Source organism: Camelus bactrianus, chromosome 13, assembly GCF_048773025.1.
Source record: "Camelus bactrianus isolate YW-2024 breed Bactrian camel chromosome 13, ASM4877302v1, whole genome shotgun sequence".
In the NCBI taxonomy this organism is placed as follows: Eukaryota; Metazoa; Chordata; class Mammalia; order Artiodactyla; family Camelidae; genus Camelus; species Camelus bactrianus.
Window position 1 is genome coordinate 73,015,646 of NC_133551.1, and position 14,111 is coordinate 73,029,756.

General features: G+C 36.1%; 1 protein-coding gene across 1 annotated transcript; it reads left to right on the top strand.

Moving 5' to 3' along the window:
• Positions 1-137: 137 nt before the first annotated feature.
• Positions 138-13,468, top strand: LZIC (leucine zipper and CTNNBIP1 domain containing). Its single transcript, XM_045518559.2, has 7 exons — positions 138-278; positions 3,108-3,216; positions 4,269-4,404; positions 4,747-4,845; positions 6,131-6,226; positions 6,398-6,479; positions 6,983-13,468. Exons 2-7 carry the CDS (start codon positions 3,116-3,118, stop codon positions 7,039-7,041), a joined length of 573 nt encoding a protein of 190 aa, XP_045374515.1. The 5' UTR covers positions 138-278; positions 3,108-3,115; the 3' UTR covers positions 7,042-13,468.
• The last annotated feature ends 643 nt before the right edge of the window (positions 13,469-14,111 follow it).

Genomic DNA, 14,111 nt, shown 5'->3' on the forward strand with positions numbered 1-14,111 from the left:
TAGAAGGAGAAGATATGTTTCAATTGCAGGTTGCTCGAGTGGAAGTTTTCGGGACTGCTTTAGGCCAAGATTATATATAGTAATTAAAACTACTTGTTAATGGCTTCCCTTTTCTCAGCCAGCTCCACCCCCAGGTGGTTTGAACTTTGAGCCTCTTGTAGACCTGATGAACAGTTTCGCTTTCCTCACGTTTATGACACTTGGAACTTCAAGAATTGGAGGTTTATGCAATTTGAGACCCGTCAGCACGGTGCAGAATTCAGAGTACTGAGAGACAGGTGAGCATGAATGAGTACCTTCCACTCCAGGTTACAGATTTTGAGAGTGATTTTGCTGTTTTTGTACAAGGTGCACCACCTTTATTGAATACTAGGTGGTGCCCGTGAGTTAATCTTTCTGGGATAAATCTCCATGTAGCACCAGATTAAGGGTTTTCAAGTGCCTCCATCTTCCTTGAAATTCATTTAGAATAGCTTTATCTGCTTAAAATATGTTGTGTCTTTATACAGTTCATCCAGTTACCCAATATCTAGTCTGTATTAAGGGCTGAGGAGGCCAAGAAAGGAATCAGACTCATTTTATGTTCTTGGTTTACAGTGTGGAGAGGAAGACAGACAAACAACAAGCTATATCACATATAATTCAAGGCATACATAGTGCTAAATAGAGAATAAGATGTAGAATGTAGTGGAAGAAGCAGTCAGTTCTCATTATTCATTTACCAGTTATTTATCCAGTACCTTCTCTCTGCCCAGCATTGTGCTAGATACTGGTATACAAAGAAAGTGTAAAATCCCTACTGTCAGATAACTCATAATCTAGTGATTGGTAGGGAACCAAGGAAGGCATTACGGAGAAAGTGAAACTTGACTTTGAAGAATGGCCGTGATTGATAGAAAAAGATTCAGGCTCTGAAGAGAAGAATGAAGTACATGGCATGTTTTGAAACAGCAAGTAGTTCTGTGTGGTTAAACTGTAGGAAATTAAGCCTGAAAGACACGTTCAGTGTTACTTTGGGTTTGCACTGACTTAGATTGGAAAATTCAACAGATTTAAAATAATACTTAAATGTATTTCCAGAAGAAATTATACATGAGGCATAGTTATAGTAAATTACCCTCTGGCTAGCATATTATACATGAAATATAGCTGTAATAAATTACACTTCTGGCTATAATGCAGCTCATTTATGCGTACATGTTATTAATGATTGAAGTTGATTTAAGTCAGTTTTAAAGGGTATAGTAGTAAGCATAGATTTTCACTGATTACATTCTACTTTGAATATAATGTAAGGAATCATTTTCATTAAAGTTCACATGTCAGATCACTGGATAATGATTATGTGTAGGAAAATTTTAAGTGCTTTCATAGGTTACCCTAGAATTTAGGTTTTGATGAACGGTTGTACCTCATATTAAAAGTGTTTCCTAAAAGGAATGTAAGTTCAATTTTTTTTTTGAAGTATAGTTGATTTGCAATGTTGTATTCGTTTTTTGATGTACAGTATAGTGATTTAGTTGTACATATGTGTATTCTTTTTCATATTATTTTTCATTACAGATTATTACAAGTTATTGAATATAGTTCCCTGTGCTGTACAGTAGGGCCTTGTTATTTATCTATTCTGTATATAGTAGTTTATATTTACTAATCCCAAACTCTTAATTTAACCCTCTCCCCTTTCCTCTTTGGTAACTATAAGTTTGTTTTCTATAGTTTAATTTTTATAAATGGAAAAATGTAAATGCTATAAATGTTAAGGTAAATGCATACAATATCAACACACCAAAATCAGTAGCTTGTCTCTACACCTGCAATAATCAGAAATTGTAATGACAAAACCCCTGTTTCTGATATTAACAAAAAAAAATACAAAATATGTAAGAACAGCCAATTTTCAAGGCCTTTTTTGAATAAAACAGTACTTTTTTTTTTTAATTAAAGATCATAAAAGGAAGCCTAGATTTATGGAGAGATATATTGCTTGATTGGAAGAGTCAAATTTCAAGGATACAGATTTTCTCCATATTAGTTTTAATATAATCTCTGTCAAAATTTTAGATGAATTTTTTGGAACTTCACAAACTGATTCTTAAATTCATTTAGAAGAGAAAATGTACAAGAATAGTCAAAAATTATTGGGAAAGAAACCCATAATAATAAAGGCAACTCCTTACCAGTTATCAATGTATACCACCTCTAAAGCTATAGTAATTAAATAGCAAGGTAATGCCTTAGGGCCAGACTTGAGTCTGTTTCTATTGAGTCTACATTAAAGGTAGCATAAATACAGGAAACAGTGTTGGGCCAATTGGCTATCCATTTGAAAGAAAATAAAAGTTAGATCCCTACTTCACAGTATTAACAACAACAACGAAACCTTCATATGCTTAAATACAAAATACTATGTATTTTTTTAATCTTGAGATGGTTAGGGCTGCTTTCATGAGACACAAAACTAAGAAGATGTAGAGGAGAAGATAGATTTGGCCATTAAAAATAATAATTTACCATAACAAAATATACTATAAAATTTCAGTCAGGGACCAGAGATAATATTTGCCACATAATTACAAAGACTTTATACCCATGCTATATAAATCAGTAAGAGAAAGATAATCCAGTAGAAAAATGGATGGTTTCCAAAGAAGAAATTCATATCAAAAGTTGTTCATGCCCACAAGTCATTAAGTAAATACACATAATGGCCAATGAGGTAATACTAGGAGTATTCTGAGTCCTGGAGTGTACTTATTAAGAATGAAAAAGAATGTTAAAATGAATCTTGTAAAGCAAAGTCACACCTGATCTACTTTTTAAAAATAAATCTGTATTTTCATCTATTGAATTTTTTTTAAGTGAGACCAATAGTGAAGACTTCTGATTAATTTGTCAAGTCAGTTAAGAAGACTGCTAGGCATTTTTGTGGGATGTTAATACTGTATGAATTTAAACTTTTATATACTAAGTGGAGGTTTTCTTTGCACAGCTATCTTCCCTACACCTGTAGCTCAGAAAGTATAGGCTATTTTAAATTGCACTGCTATACTGAATCATTTCAAATAACCAATGTATCTTCTATGTGGGTTTATTGTTTTACTTAGAGATTAAAATGGCTTCCAGAGGAAAGACAGAGACAAGCAAATTAAAGCAGAACTTAGAAGAACAGTTGGATAGACTAATGCAGCAATTACAAGATCTGGAGGAATGCAGGTAATAGTATAATTGTATGCTGCTGTGCTGTAAAGTGGCCTCTCTTTGCATCTAGATTATAAGCTCCGTGTGTGCAGGCCCACGTGTGATTTGGTTTCCCCTGTAGCGTTCTTCACAGTGCCTTGTCTGCTGGAGAACTAAACTCAGTGCAGGCTTTGGAGTTATAAAGGCTGGGATATGAACATTTTTAAATTAATTGCTAAGTGAATGTGCACTTGGGCAACATACTTAACCACCTCAAGTTTCCATTTCCTCTAGTGTGAAGTGGAAATAGTAACACCTACCTTGACTTCAGTATGTAAAGTAGCCCAGCCTGGTATCAAGCTGAGAAGGTACTACTTGAACTTCTGGTGTGTGTTTTCAGCTTTAAATGCTCAAAGGACTAGGACTACTCATTGCCTTTTTAAAAACCTTGAAAGATTGTTGTGAATATAACTGATGAAGGGACAAACACAATGCTTGGTCCAAAGTAGATGTTTGATAAATGGTAGCTGTTTTTGTAGTAAATGTTTAATAAATGGCTTGTTTGGTTAATTAAAAATAGCCTCTAACTCAGATGGCCAGCACTGCATTGCTATTGTATTTCAAGGTGCATAAACTTTACCTACCATTAATGATAATTGTGATAATAATAGATGTTTAAGTACCTGTTATATGTCAAGGACTTTTTATCTAGTGCTCATAGCAACCCTATAAGGTAAGTACTATCATTATCTGCAGTTTATAGATAAAGAAACTGAGGCTCGGCTATGTTAAGGTTGTACCATTGATTCAGAGACTGCTTAAAAGGAAGTTATTACATGGTTTGTTAAGTGTGCCTCATTTTGGTTAAAAAAAAAATTTAATTGTTAAAGTAACCATATTGCAGGAAAACACCCATACTAATATCTGAACACATCCATCATTAGTATTTTGATATTTTCTTTCAGCCTTTTTCCCCCAGGATATTTTTTGTATATGTATGTATCTGAAGTCTTAGTGAACAAATACTAAAGTTGTTTTTTTTCACTTGGAATTCTATATTTTTCTGTATTATGTTCACTATACATCAGAGAGGAACTTGATACCGATGAATATGAAGAAACCAAAAAGGAAACTCTGGAGCAACTAAGTGAATTTAATGATTCACTAAAGAAAATTATGTCTGGAAATATGACTTTGGTAGATGAATTAAGTGGAATGCAACTGGTAAGCGTTACGTACGTAGCATGGTAACACAGGGTGGCTTTGTTTTTGTTTAGGTTTTTTTTTCCCCAGGATGTATATTTAGGATAGAAAATGTACCCTTTTTGGGGTTTAACTTCTAGAGGAATGTCTACATACGGGTAAAACAGCATATGCTTCTAGATTTTCATCTAGTTTGTATTTGACTCCAGTGACTTACATTGAAATAGCAAATGGTAACTAAAATTGTAACAGTGTTTGATGAACACGGAAGACCTATTAAGAATTGAAGACCTGTCAATCAAATATTGTAATATCTGATTTGTTGGAATATTTTGGTTAGTTTTTACCTTGTTTTATTTCTAGGCTATCCAGGCAGCTATCAGCCAGGCCTTTAAGACCCCAGAGGTCATCAGATTGTTTGCAAAGAAACAACCAGGTCAGCTTCGGACGAGGTTAGCAGAGGTAAAGTTTCTTTAAATTGATCCAGTTGCTGTGTGTATTTCTTTTCTCAGTGCAAGAATTTGCTCATTATGTCATTCTGAAGTTTAAAAATCAGTCAGCTGAAAATGCACAACACCAACAGTGAACCCTAATGTGAAGTATGGACTTTGGGTGATGATGAAGTGTCAGTGCAGGTTCGTCAGTTGTAAGAAGCGTAGCACTCGGGTGGGGGATGTTTATGACAGGGAGATTATGCATGAGAGGGACAAGGAGTATATGGGAAATCTCTGTACCTTTTGCTCAATTTACTGTGAATCTAAAACTGCTCTAAAAAATAGTTTATTAAAAAGAAAATTAGTTAGTTGATTTTAGAGGCACAACCCACAGTTTTCTGACAAAATTAGTCCTTTGAGCAATTATTGTTGATAACGAATGCAGAGGTTTAAATAGTATACGGGAGTTTAAATTGCTACAGGCCACTTCTGCTAGGACTTCACATGTAAGGTTTTACTATTTACTTCTGGAGCCCTAAATTGAAATCCCACCTAGAATTCATGAGCAGCAGTGCTTTATGCATGTATGGCCTTTCCCATCGAAGAATTTCAAACATCTTTATAAACCTGATGCTTCAGGGAGTCTGTTTATAGACTTGAACGTAATTAAGACATTAGTAAGTTATTGCAACAACTAGTAATTTAATAGTATAGTAGCTAAGAGCATGGACTTGGGTCATACTGGCCGGATTTGTCCCTCTCCTCTGCTATGGAGGTATGTGACATTGGGGTAGTTATTTTCTTCAACCTTTTTGTGCCTGTTTCCCCTCTGGTAAAATGGTGACAGTGATAGTCCGTCCCAACCTCTTATGGTTGTTACGAGGTTTAAATGGAGTAATATGTGTAAAGCACATAAAATAGTTATCAAGACATGCTGTCAGTGTATCTGGTGGTAGAGGTGATATTTAACCTGAGTTCCAGGAGATCTGTTACCAGTCATCTCATTTAAGCCTGTAGATCACACTTCAGTTTAATGAAATGTGTTCTTAGAGGATAGCTCCTCTTTAAAGGAAACTATTGACCTGCTAATTCTTTGGTATTGTTTATAACTAAGATAATGGTTATGCTGAGCGTCAAGATTTATTAGAAGTGTGTAATAGTGTTTCTGTCATGTCTGCCTTGAGTTTTATCTATAGTTCTTTATCATATTAATCAGCTAGAGGACCTTTTATTAAAAGTAGATCTAAAAAGCTGGATTTTTGCACAGGATGTTTCTAACTTAAATACCGTATGCTTTGCATTCGTCTATATAGATGGATAGAGATCTCATGGTAGGAAAGCTGGAAAGAGACCTGTATACTCAACAGAAGGTGGAGATACTAACAGCTCTCGGGAAACTTGGAGAGAAGGTACCTGTATTTAATTTAATATATCAGGTATAAAGGAAAAAGTGTGAAGTATTTGGTATAAAACTTCTTGATCTGTGTGGTCTAGTTTGTCATCCTAAAACGTTCTTAACCGTGGTTCCTAGAACTACTTGTTAACACTTGAACTCACTCCGCCGGGCTTTGTTCGTTTAGCTGACTGCAGATGACGAGGCCTTCTTGTCAGCAAACGCCGGTGCTATACTCAGCCAGTTTGAGAAAGTCCCTACAGACCTTGGTGAGTACGCTCCTATTTCTGAAAGCTGGACATGAATTACTGCTCCAGATTGACAGATGGTACACGTGAGATAAAATGATGGCCTTTTCTTGAGTTTAGAGGTGAAACCAGAATTGTTTCCTTTATAAACCCCTTTTAATGGGTTTACTTCCCAATACCTTTTAATTTAAAATAACCAAATTAATATAACCTACTGTTTTAAAAATATGTGTCGGCTAAATGTAAATACAAAAGTAAAGTAAACGAAAATTTTACATGTTCTATTTCATACCTAAATTAGAGTAAGTATTTGTAACCGATAAATCACCCTACGTAGCTGAGTTGTTTGTGCAGGGGGAAGGGAACTGGGATGGCAGTGGGAAGGCTTAGGGGTAACGCACTGATAATAGCAGCTCACTTTGTTTTCTATTTTAATATCTATGTGATAGATTTTTCTTTCTTTATCTGGAACTGTGAATACATTTAAAGTGACATTTTAATTTATTATGTGTCTTTCTCCTTAGGCTCTGGAGACAAAGTTCTTGCTTTGGCAAGTTTTGAGGTTGAAAAAACAAAAAAATGACATGATATGAAAGCTTGAGACATTGATCACATTTTTGTTGTAAATGGCGTTTTTCTTCTGGGGATTTTGAGTCATTGCAGAGAAATCAAGAGATTCTTGAAATGCATTAATAACCTAAGAAAAGGTGACGGGAAAACATGCTTGTGGCTTCTGTTCATGCCCTTCATCACTGCTTTGTGCAGGGATGTCTGCTTGAGTGATCCTGGGCTTGCTGGGATGGAGGGACTAATGGACCTTATTCATTATTATTTGTGTGATTAAGAGAGAGAAAACAACAGTTTCTCTGCCTGTTTTTATTAAGGTTCCTTGTCTTTCAGTGCTGATAGTAAATGAAAAGATGTGAACTGACAGTTCTTTTCTGCTCATAATTTATCCCCACTTGTTGGAGTAAATAGTGTAGGCAACATCAGCATACCTTATATTTGTAGAATTTTAGAGTTCTGAGTGATGTTAGAAATCGTTTTCATTTTACAATCAAGGAAAGTGAGGCTCAGAAATAGCAAGTGACTTGCTTGAAGTGGCATTAGAGACAGAGAGCTGGGGATAAGATTTGGGTGTCCTGATTCTCAGTTTAGTGTCCATTGAATTTTATTCCTTTATTTTGTGCTGTTTTTTTAAAAAAAAAAAATTCACACATATTTGTGCAAGTCTGTGTTTATGAAAATTCAAAGTCCCAACAGAAAGTTGTCACCGAGGGACCTCTCCCCAGCCTGTAAGCTCTCGGAATGAATGGTGCCATTGTGTCCCTGAATTTTGAGCTTGGAACAATGGGAGCCCTGTTGAGAGTCTCCTGAAGTAACTTAACCTCCTGCGTTGTTTCACCAGGGAAGCAATTGGAAGTGGCAGCCAGAGGCCCTCCCCGTGTGTGACCTCTTTGCCGAAACCCAGAGGGTGGGGACTGTAAACTACTATTTACTCTTCAGTTTTTGGAGAAACACGAGTTGTGAGGAAAAGCTGGTTTCTCCCCTGAGTGTTTACCTCTCTCTGTATACTCAAATAGGTAGACTTCCCTATACGCCCATATGTTAGCTTATTTCCTAGGCTCTGGCCACTTAATATTCTTTCATGTTTTTCTCAGTATTCTTTTTCTTTGCACTTTATGCAAATTAAAAACATTTTTAAAGCTTCTTGTATACTGTAAACTCTACTAGGTGCTCTGCCAACTTGACAAATTAGGGGACCTCAGCTACATTAATGCCTTAGTTAGAACTTTTAATGGGTAACTTTTTATATATTGGTTTATTATGGGCAAAATCATTAAATTGTGGCAAACTAAGAAAAAGCAAATTATTTGCTATTCATCTAGGGCTTTGTGGTCAATCACTATTTCATTATTTTTATAATCAAAGTGAAATTCACATGACATAAAATTTACCACTTTAAAGTGTGCAGTTCAGTGGCATTCAGTCCATTCACAGTGTTGTACAACTACCACCATTATCTAGTTCCAAGACATTTCCTCACCCCTAAAATAGACCCCATACTTAGTTAAGCAGTCATTCCCTCCTCCTCCCAGCCCTCCAGCAACCACTAATCTACTTTCTGTCTCTGGACTTACCTATTCCGGATATTTCATATAAACATAATCATATAGTACGTGATTTTTTGTGTGTCTGGCTTCTTTCACTTAGCATAATATTTTTGCGCTTAATCCGCATTGTAGCATATATCAGTACTTCATTCATTTTAATGGCTGAAAATACTCCATTGCATGGATACCACATTGTGTTTATCCATTTATCTCTTGATGAACATTTGGGCTTTTTCTACTTTTTGTCTGTTGTGAGCAGTGCTGCTATTATGAACATTTGTGCATAAGCATTTGTTTAAATACCTGCTTTCAATTCTTTTGGGTCCATACCTAGGTATGGAGTTGCTGGGGTTTGTTTTTGTTTTAAGCCATAGCAGGATTCCCCCTCCCCTTCCAGTAGTAGTAGGACAAGGAAAATCAGCAATATTTCATGTTTGAGAGGGGCCTAGATGAATCTGAAGTTCTTCATTTTTCCCCCGAAACTTTCTCTAAGACTAACCTCAATGAAATATTTTGTTATTAATTATATTAATGTGTTCATTTTATAAGTAATAACAAGTACTCAATTTAAAATTAATCTTCCTTTCAAAGTGGCCAAGTTTACCATGCCTAGCAAGACGCTGTCAGCTGTGGCCGTGTGACCTTTGGTAGGTTACTTAAACCTTTTGAGCCTCATTTTCCTCTTCTATTCAGTGGGGATAACAGGAGCTACCTACTACATTGGATTACTATGCATTCCTCTCTCTTCCTTAATATAGAAAGTTTTGCATTAGAGGTAGTCCACCATTTAACAGTTCTTTCAAGGGCCATATGATATATTTTGTTTCTCGAATTCGATATTTAATTCAGAAAAATTATTTGAAACGTGAATAATTTGAAAAGTATACAACTATAGTTATTAAATGACATAAACTATGTTTCTGTTCACATTTTGCTATCCTTAATTCTCCAGTTTTTTAGACCTCTTGGGAGGTCTCAGACAGCAATAACTAATGCTAAGGCAGCTGATTATTTGACATCCTTGGGTCAAGCTAGTATTTTAATGAAAAGAATTCCTGCGTTTTTCAAAGAACTGGGGTTGCAGCAGAAATAAATTTCAATGATCAAGTGTCTAACTGAGCTGTTTAATGAAATCTAGTAATTTAAAGAAATACCTATGTTTCAATGTTTTGTTTTGTTTTTATCCTGTGAGTGGTAAGTTAGGTATTCTAGGTGGGCGATAGAGGGAAAAAGCAAGCAATAGAATGAGTTGTTCCCAGGACAGAGCTGGAGCTGGGACAGATGGATTGTTAACTTTGGTTGTTAGGTCTTTTATTGAAGACACTCAGCCAAAGAACGGTCATCTTAGGCAAAATAAAAGACTCTGCAAATCCGCCATTGGAATAGTATCTTATTACAGTGAATGATGGATAGTTTGAAATTATTACAGAAAAAAATAAACCCAGACCATTTTGCCTAGAGCTTTTCAGCCACTTTCCTGTCTATTTTTTCCTTATTCTATTCATTACTATGACCAAAGAACGCTCTTCTTTGCCTCTCAAAATGTTTTCCAGCATTAATATGTAAATTAAAACTGTCAGCATTCCCACAGACCCCCATGAACAAGCTGTAATTGCTTTCAGCCTGTGTGGCCCTGGAATTAAAAAGATTTAGAAACCGGAGAAACTAGTATTTAATATTTTCATTAAGTTGCAAAAAGCAGGTTAGAAATATGGCTGTACTAGATATCCCCCTGGAAAATGGCCTTTTGACATCCTCACTCGCTTTCTTTTAGAAAGCCCTCTCCCTGCTCACACTAATAGCAGAGTGGAGAGACTAATGCTGAAGGGGCCTCAAAACACAAGGGGTCAGCAATGTTCTCAAGAGTTCACGATAGAAAGTCGTGCTGTTCCAAGCAGAGAACCAGGAAAGTTGAGAGGGTCGAGGCTGTCAGTTGGTGACTTCCTAATGCTTGGTTTTCCTCTGAGAAGATCACATTCCTTACAGCCTCAGACAATGAACTACAATTAAAATTAAACAAATTAAAAAAATATTTTCTACAAAGGAGGTCAAGAGCCGCCAATTTTCTTTTGAGTTAAAAAAGAGGAAGATAATGCTAGTAAGAGTTCTCAGATTACGCTCACAGGTCCTCTGCCCCCAACTTCTGGCAACTGTGACCATGAACTCTTGAAGCATTCCCACAAGAACTTCTAGTTTTATTTCTTCACTCATAATTTCAGTACCTGGTTTAAGAGTTTATCTTAATTATGTCTGTTTACTCTAAAATGTCTTAGTGGGTCAAGTACTGTTTCTTTGTTACTACTAAATTATCCTATACATACATAGCACTTTCTTTACTATAAGAGGAGTTCAGTGATTTTTTTTTTTTTTTCTTTTTTGGCTTATGTGAAAACCTTTAGGTCTGGCCTTATTCCTCCAATGCTAATAAACCAAGCCAAGTTGAAAACTGAGGCAGTGACCCTTGATGATAATCAAAGAGATAGATAATTTAGGTAAAAGCAAGTATTTGGCCTGGCTTGGATTATAACTGATTGCCTTAATCCTGTGGTTGACTATGATGTTAGAAAAGGTGGTGCTTTCTATTGCTTCATCTTTAAAAAAAATTTTTGACTCTATTAGCATCTCAAATTTTAATCATTTATTCTAGGTCTTGGTAAATTATACCTTAGATTTGGTTTATAAGGCTCTGAACTTACTTGTTTAAATATTTTGTTTCGTATTTACCCAGGAGAGGAGCATTTGTACTTTTGGAGCAAACAGGCAAAAATCTCAGTCCCTTAGCCTCAGCCTTGTGGCATTTCTTTTCATCCTGTCTCCCAGAAGTATGAGTGCTTTGTTCTTCTGCAAGAAAATACCATGAGCAAGACTCCACATAAAGGAGTACATATAGAAATACTTAAACCTACTTTCTATTCTCAGAGAGAAAAATGTGGATTCTGTCTTTAACTTGTGAGCTTGGAGGAGCAATGAGGGGTGTGAGGGTGTGCTCGCTCATGTGTATGCCTCTCTTCTGGGAGCCTGACTGCTCCCCCAGGGCTCTTACGACCTCCCACAGCGCTGCTCTTGCCAGAGTGGGAGGTTGATTGTGCCAGGTTAATTTTGTTACAATCAAAGCACTGAAAAATTGTGTGTACTAGGCCCCTTTGGTTTGAAAAACTCAAAATGTGCTTTTCTCTGGTGGGGATCAAGTCTTGAAATTGAAAAGAACACATTTGAGAAAAATCTTAACAATCGTTATTGTGTGAAAGCAAGGAAAGTTTCTATCTGCTACCTCTTCTGATTGTGATATCATTCTTTCATCAGACATTTGTTGATTGCTGATATATGCCACACACATTATTTGACTCTTGTTAAATTTTCTGAAATTGGATATATATATTGGATAGAGTCCTTTTTTAAAAAAGTAGGACTCTTAAATGTTTATATAATTAATAGAAGTTTAGCTATCCAGCTGCATCACTGATTTATTTTACAATAAAATTGTGTTTAATAGATCTAACCCCCCCCAAAAAACTTTTACTCTATCATAGTTAGCTGGGTCTTTAGAAACATTATTTCACATGTGTATTTACATGTTGTAAGGAAGATTCCACTTAGAAATAATCCTAATCTGGGGAGGAGGGTATAGCTCAAGTGGTAGAGCAGCATGCTTAGCATGCACAAGATTCTGGGTTCAATCCCCAGTACCTCTGAAAAAAAAAAAAAAAGAAATTATCCTAATCTATACAATTTGATCTAAGTGAACTCTTTCATCTATAACTTTTTACCTCATCTTTTAATCAGTGTTGGAAAATGCATATCTCACTAAAATACAGTTGACCCTTGATCAACATGAGGTTTAGGGGTGCCCACCCTCTACACAGTTGAAAATCCTCAGTCAGCACTCGGTATCCGCAGTTCCATGCATCAGTGAATTCAACCAACCATGGATATGTAGTTAGTTCTATAGTATGTATTTAGTGAAAGAAATTCGGGTATAGTTTGACCCTGACAGTTCAAACCCATGTTGTTCAAGGGTCATCTGTATTTAAGTTATTAAGTTGTTCTGGAGAATATTAAATGGAAAGAAATACTCCTGTGGGGGAGGAAAAATGTCTTTCCTCTACCTTTTCATGTTCTTAACTGGGACCCCGATAACAAAAGATTAACAAGAGAAAAGCATGCAGATTTATTTACTTTAAGTTTTATGTGACATGGGGACCTTCACAAGGAAGTGAAGACCCAGAGAAATCGTTAAACCTGAGTCCTTTTATACTCAGTTTGATGAAGAGTGGAAAGTTGTGGGGAAATGTGATAGAACAAAGGTGAGCTAAGTGTGATAAACTACCAGAAACTTGGTCACATCTGTTTGTTCAGATTCCTCTCTCTGTTTCTAGTCTTCGGAGGAAAGGATGCTCCTTTCCTCCAGGTATTGGGGAGGGTACCTCTCACATGAGGGTTTTCTGACCTGCTTCAAGGGAAGGTCGAAAGTCTTCCACACATGCCATATCTCAGATTCCTTCAGCTTAAAATATTCAGTGTTCCAGGGTGCCACATTGTGGGGTGATGTGTCTCCTGAACCCTGTCACTCCATTTTTAGTTCTAATTCTGCCACTCTTTTATACTTGTATCCCATTTTGTCAAGTCACCTTCCAAATGTTCATGTAGATATTTTGTGAAGAATGGTTATTAAATGTTTAAATTGCTTTGAAACTACCATATAAGGAACTGTATAAAATTAAATAATACCACTTTCATTAAAATAAAATATTTTAAATCTTAAAATATACATTTTAAGAATACTAAATAAAATGGAGGTGTTGTGTTTGGTTTGACTAAGGGAAGCTTGTGTTCATATAGATATTTGAGGTAATGAGAAATTAAAATCGTAAAATAAAATTAAGTAGAAATACCTGATGTGGGGAAAAGTCTACAATTCTGTTACTCCTGTCTTTTCCTTTCCTGGAGTTGAGATAAATGACTTTTTCTGTTAAATTTCCTTTAATGACATAAGTTGTGCTAAAGAGATCTTATAATAACTCAAGACATCCTAGTGAAAGAATGTTACTGGGTTTGTGGGAATTTGTGTGTCTCAGCAGGGTGTCGTTAGCAGCAGAAGTAGAAGACACATTAAAACTAGTTCCACATTGTAGGCTGACTATAACTCAATACAATATTTTTAATTAAAAAAATTTAAAAAGCATTATTTATTGACTCGAACAAAATAAAAAATTAAACATAAAACTAGATACTGCAGCCCCTTTAGCATGCTGGTTCTGTGTCTCCTCCCAAAAGAAATTAAATGGAAATTGCCTGCTCAAGGTTGTTTTAAAAAGTCACAAGTGTCCCCTGTGCTTGCTTGAGGACTCCTGCCTCTTCTTCTCTGGGAGTATGTCTTTTGCTCTTTCCTAAGAAAGCTTTTCTATTTATTAGTGAGGTAAGTGTCTCCGTTCTGTCTGTACTTGGGCACTAGTGAGTAAGATGAGCGGAAATGCTCCCATGCGGAGCACGTGCCGGGGGCGCAGGAGCAGCCGGCAGCACTTGGTGATGCGGGCTGTGG

Excerpts from the sequence above, each read along its gene's own strand:
- LZIC (XM_045518559.2), top strand. The coding sequence starts at position 3,116 with ATGGCTTCCAGAGGAAAGACAGAGACAAGCAAATTAAAGCAGAACTTA. Across the intron at positions 3,217-4,268 it reads CAAGATCTGGAGGAATGCAG|AGAGGAACTTGATACCGATG; the intron begins GTAATAGTATAA and ends ACTATACATCAG. Across the intron at positions 6,227-6,397 it reads TCGGGAAACTTGGAGAGAAG|CTGACTGCAGATGACGAGGC; the intron begins GTACCTGTATTT and ends TTGTTCGTTTAG.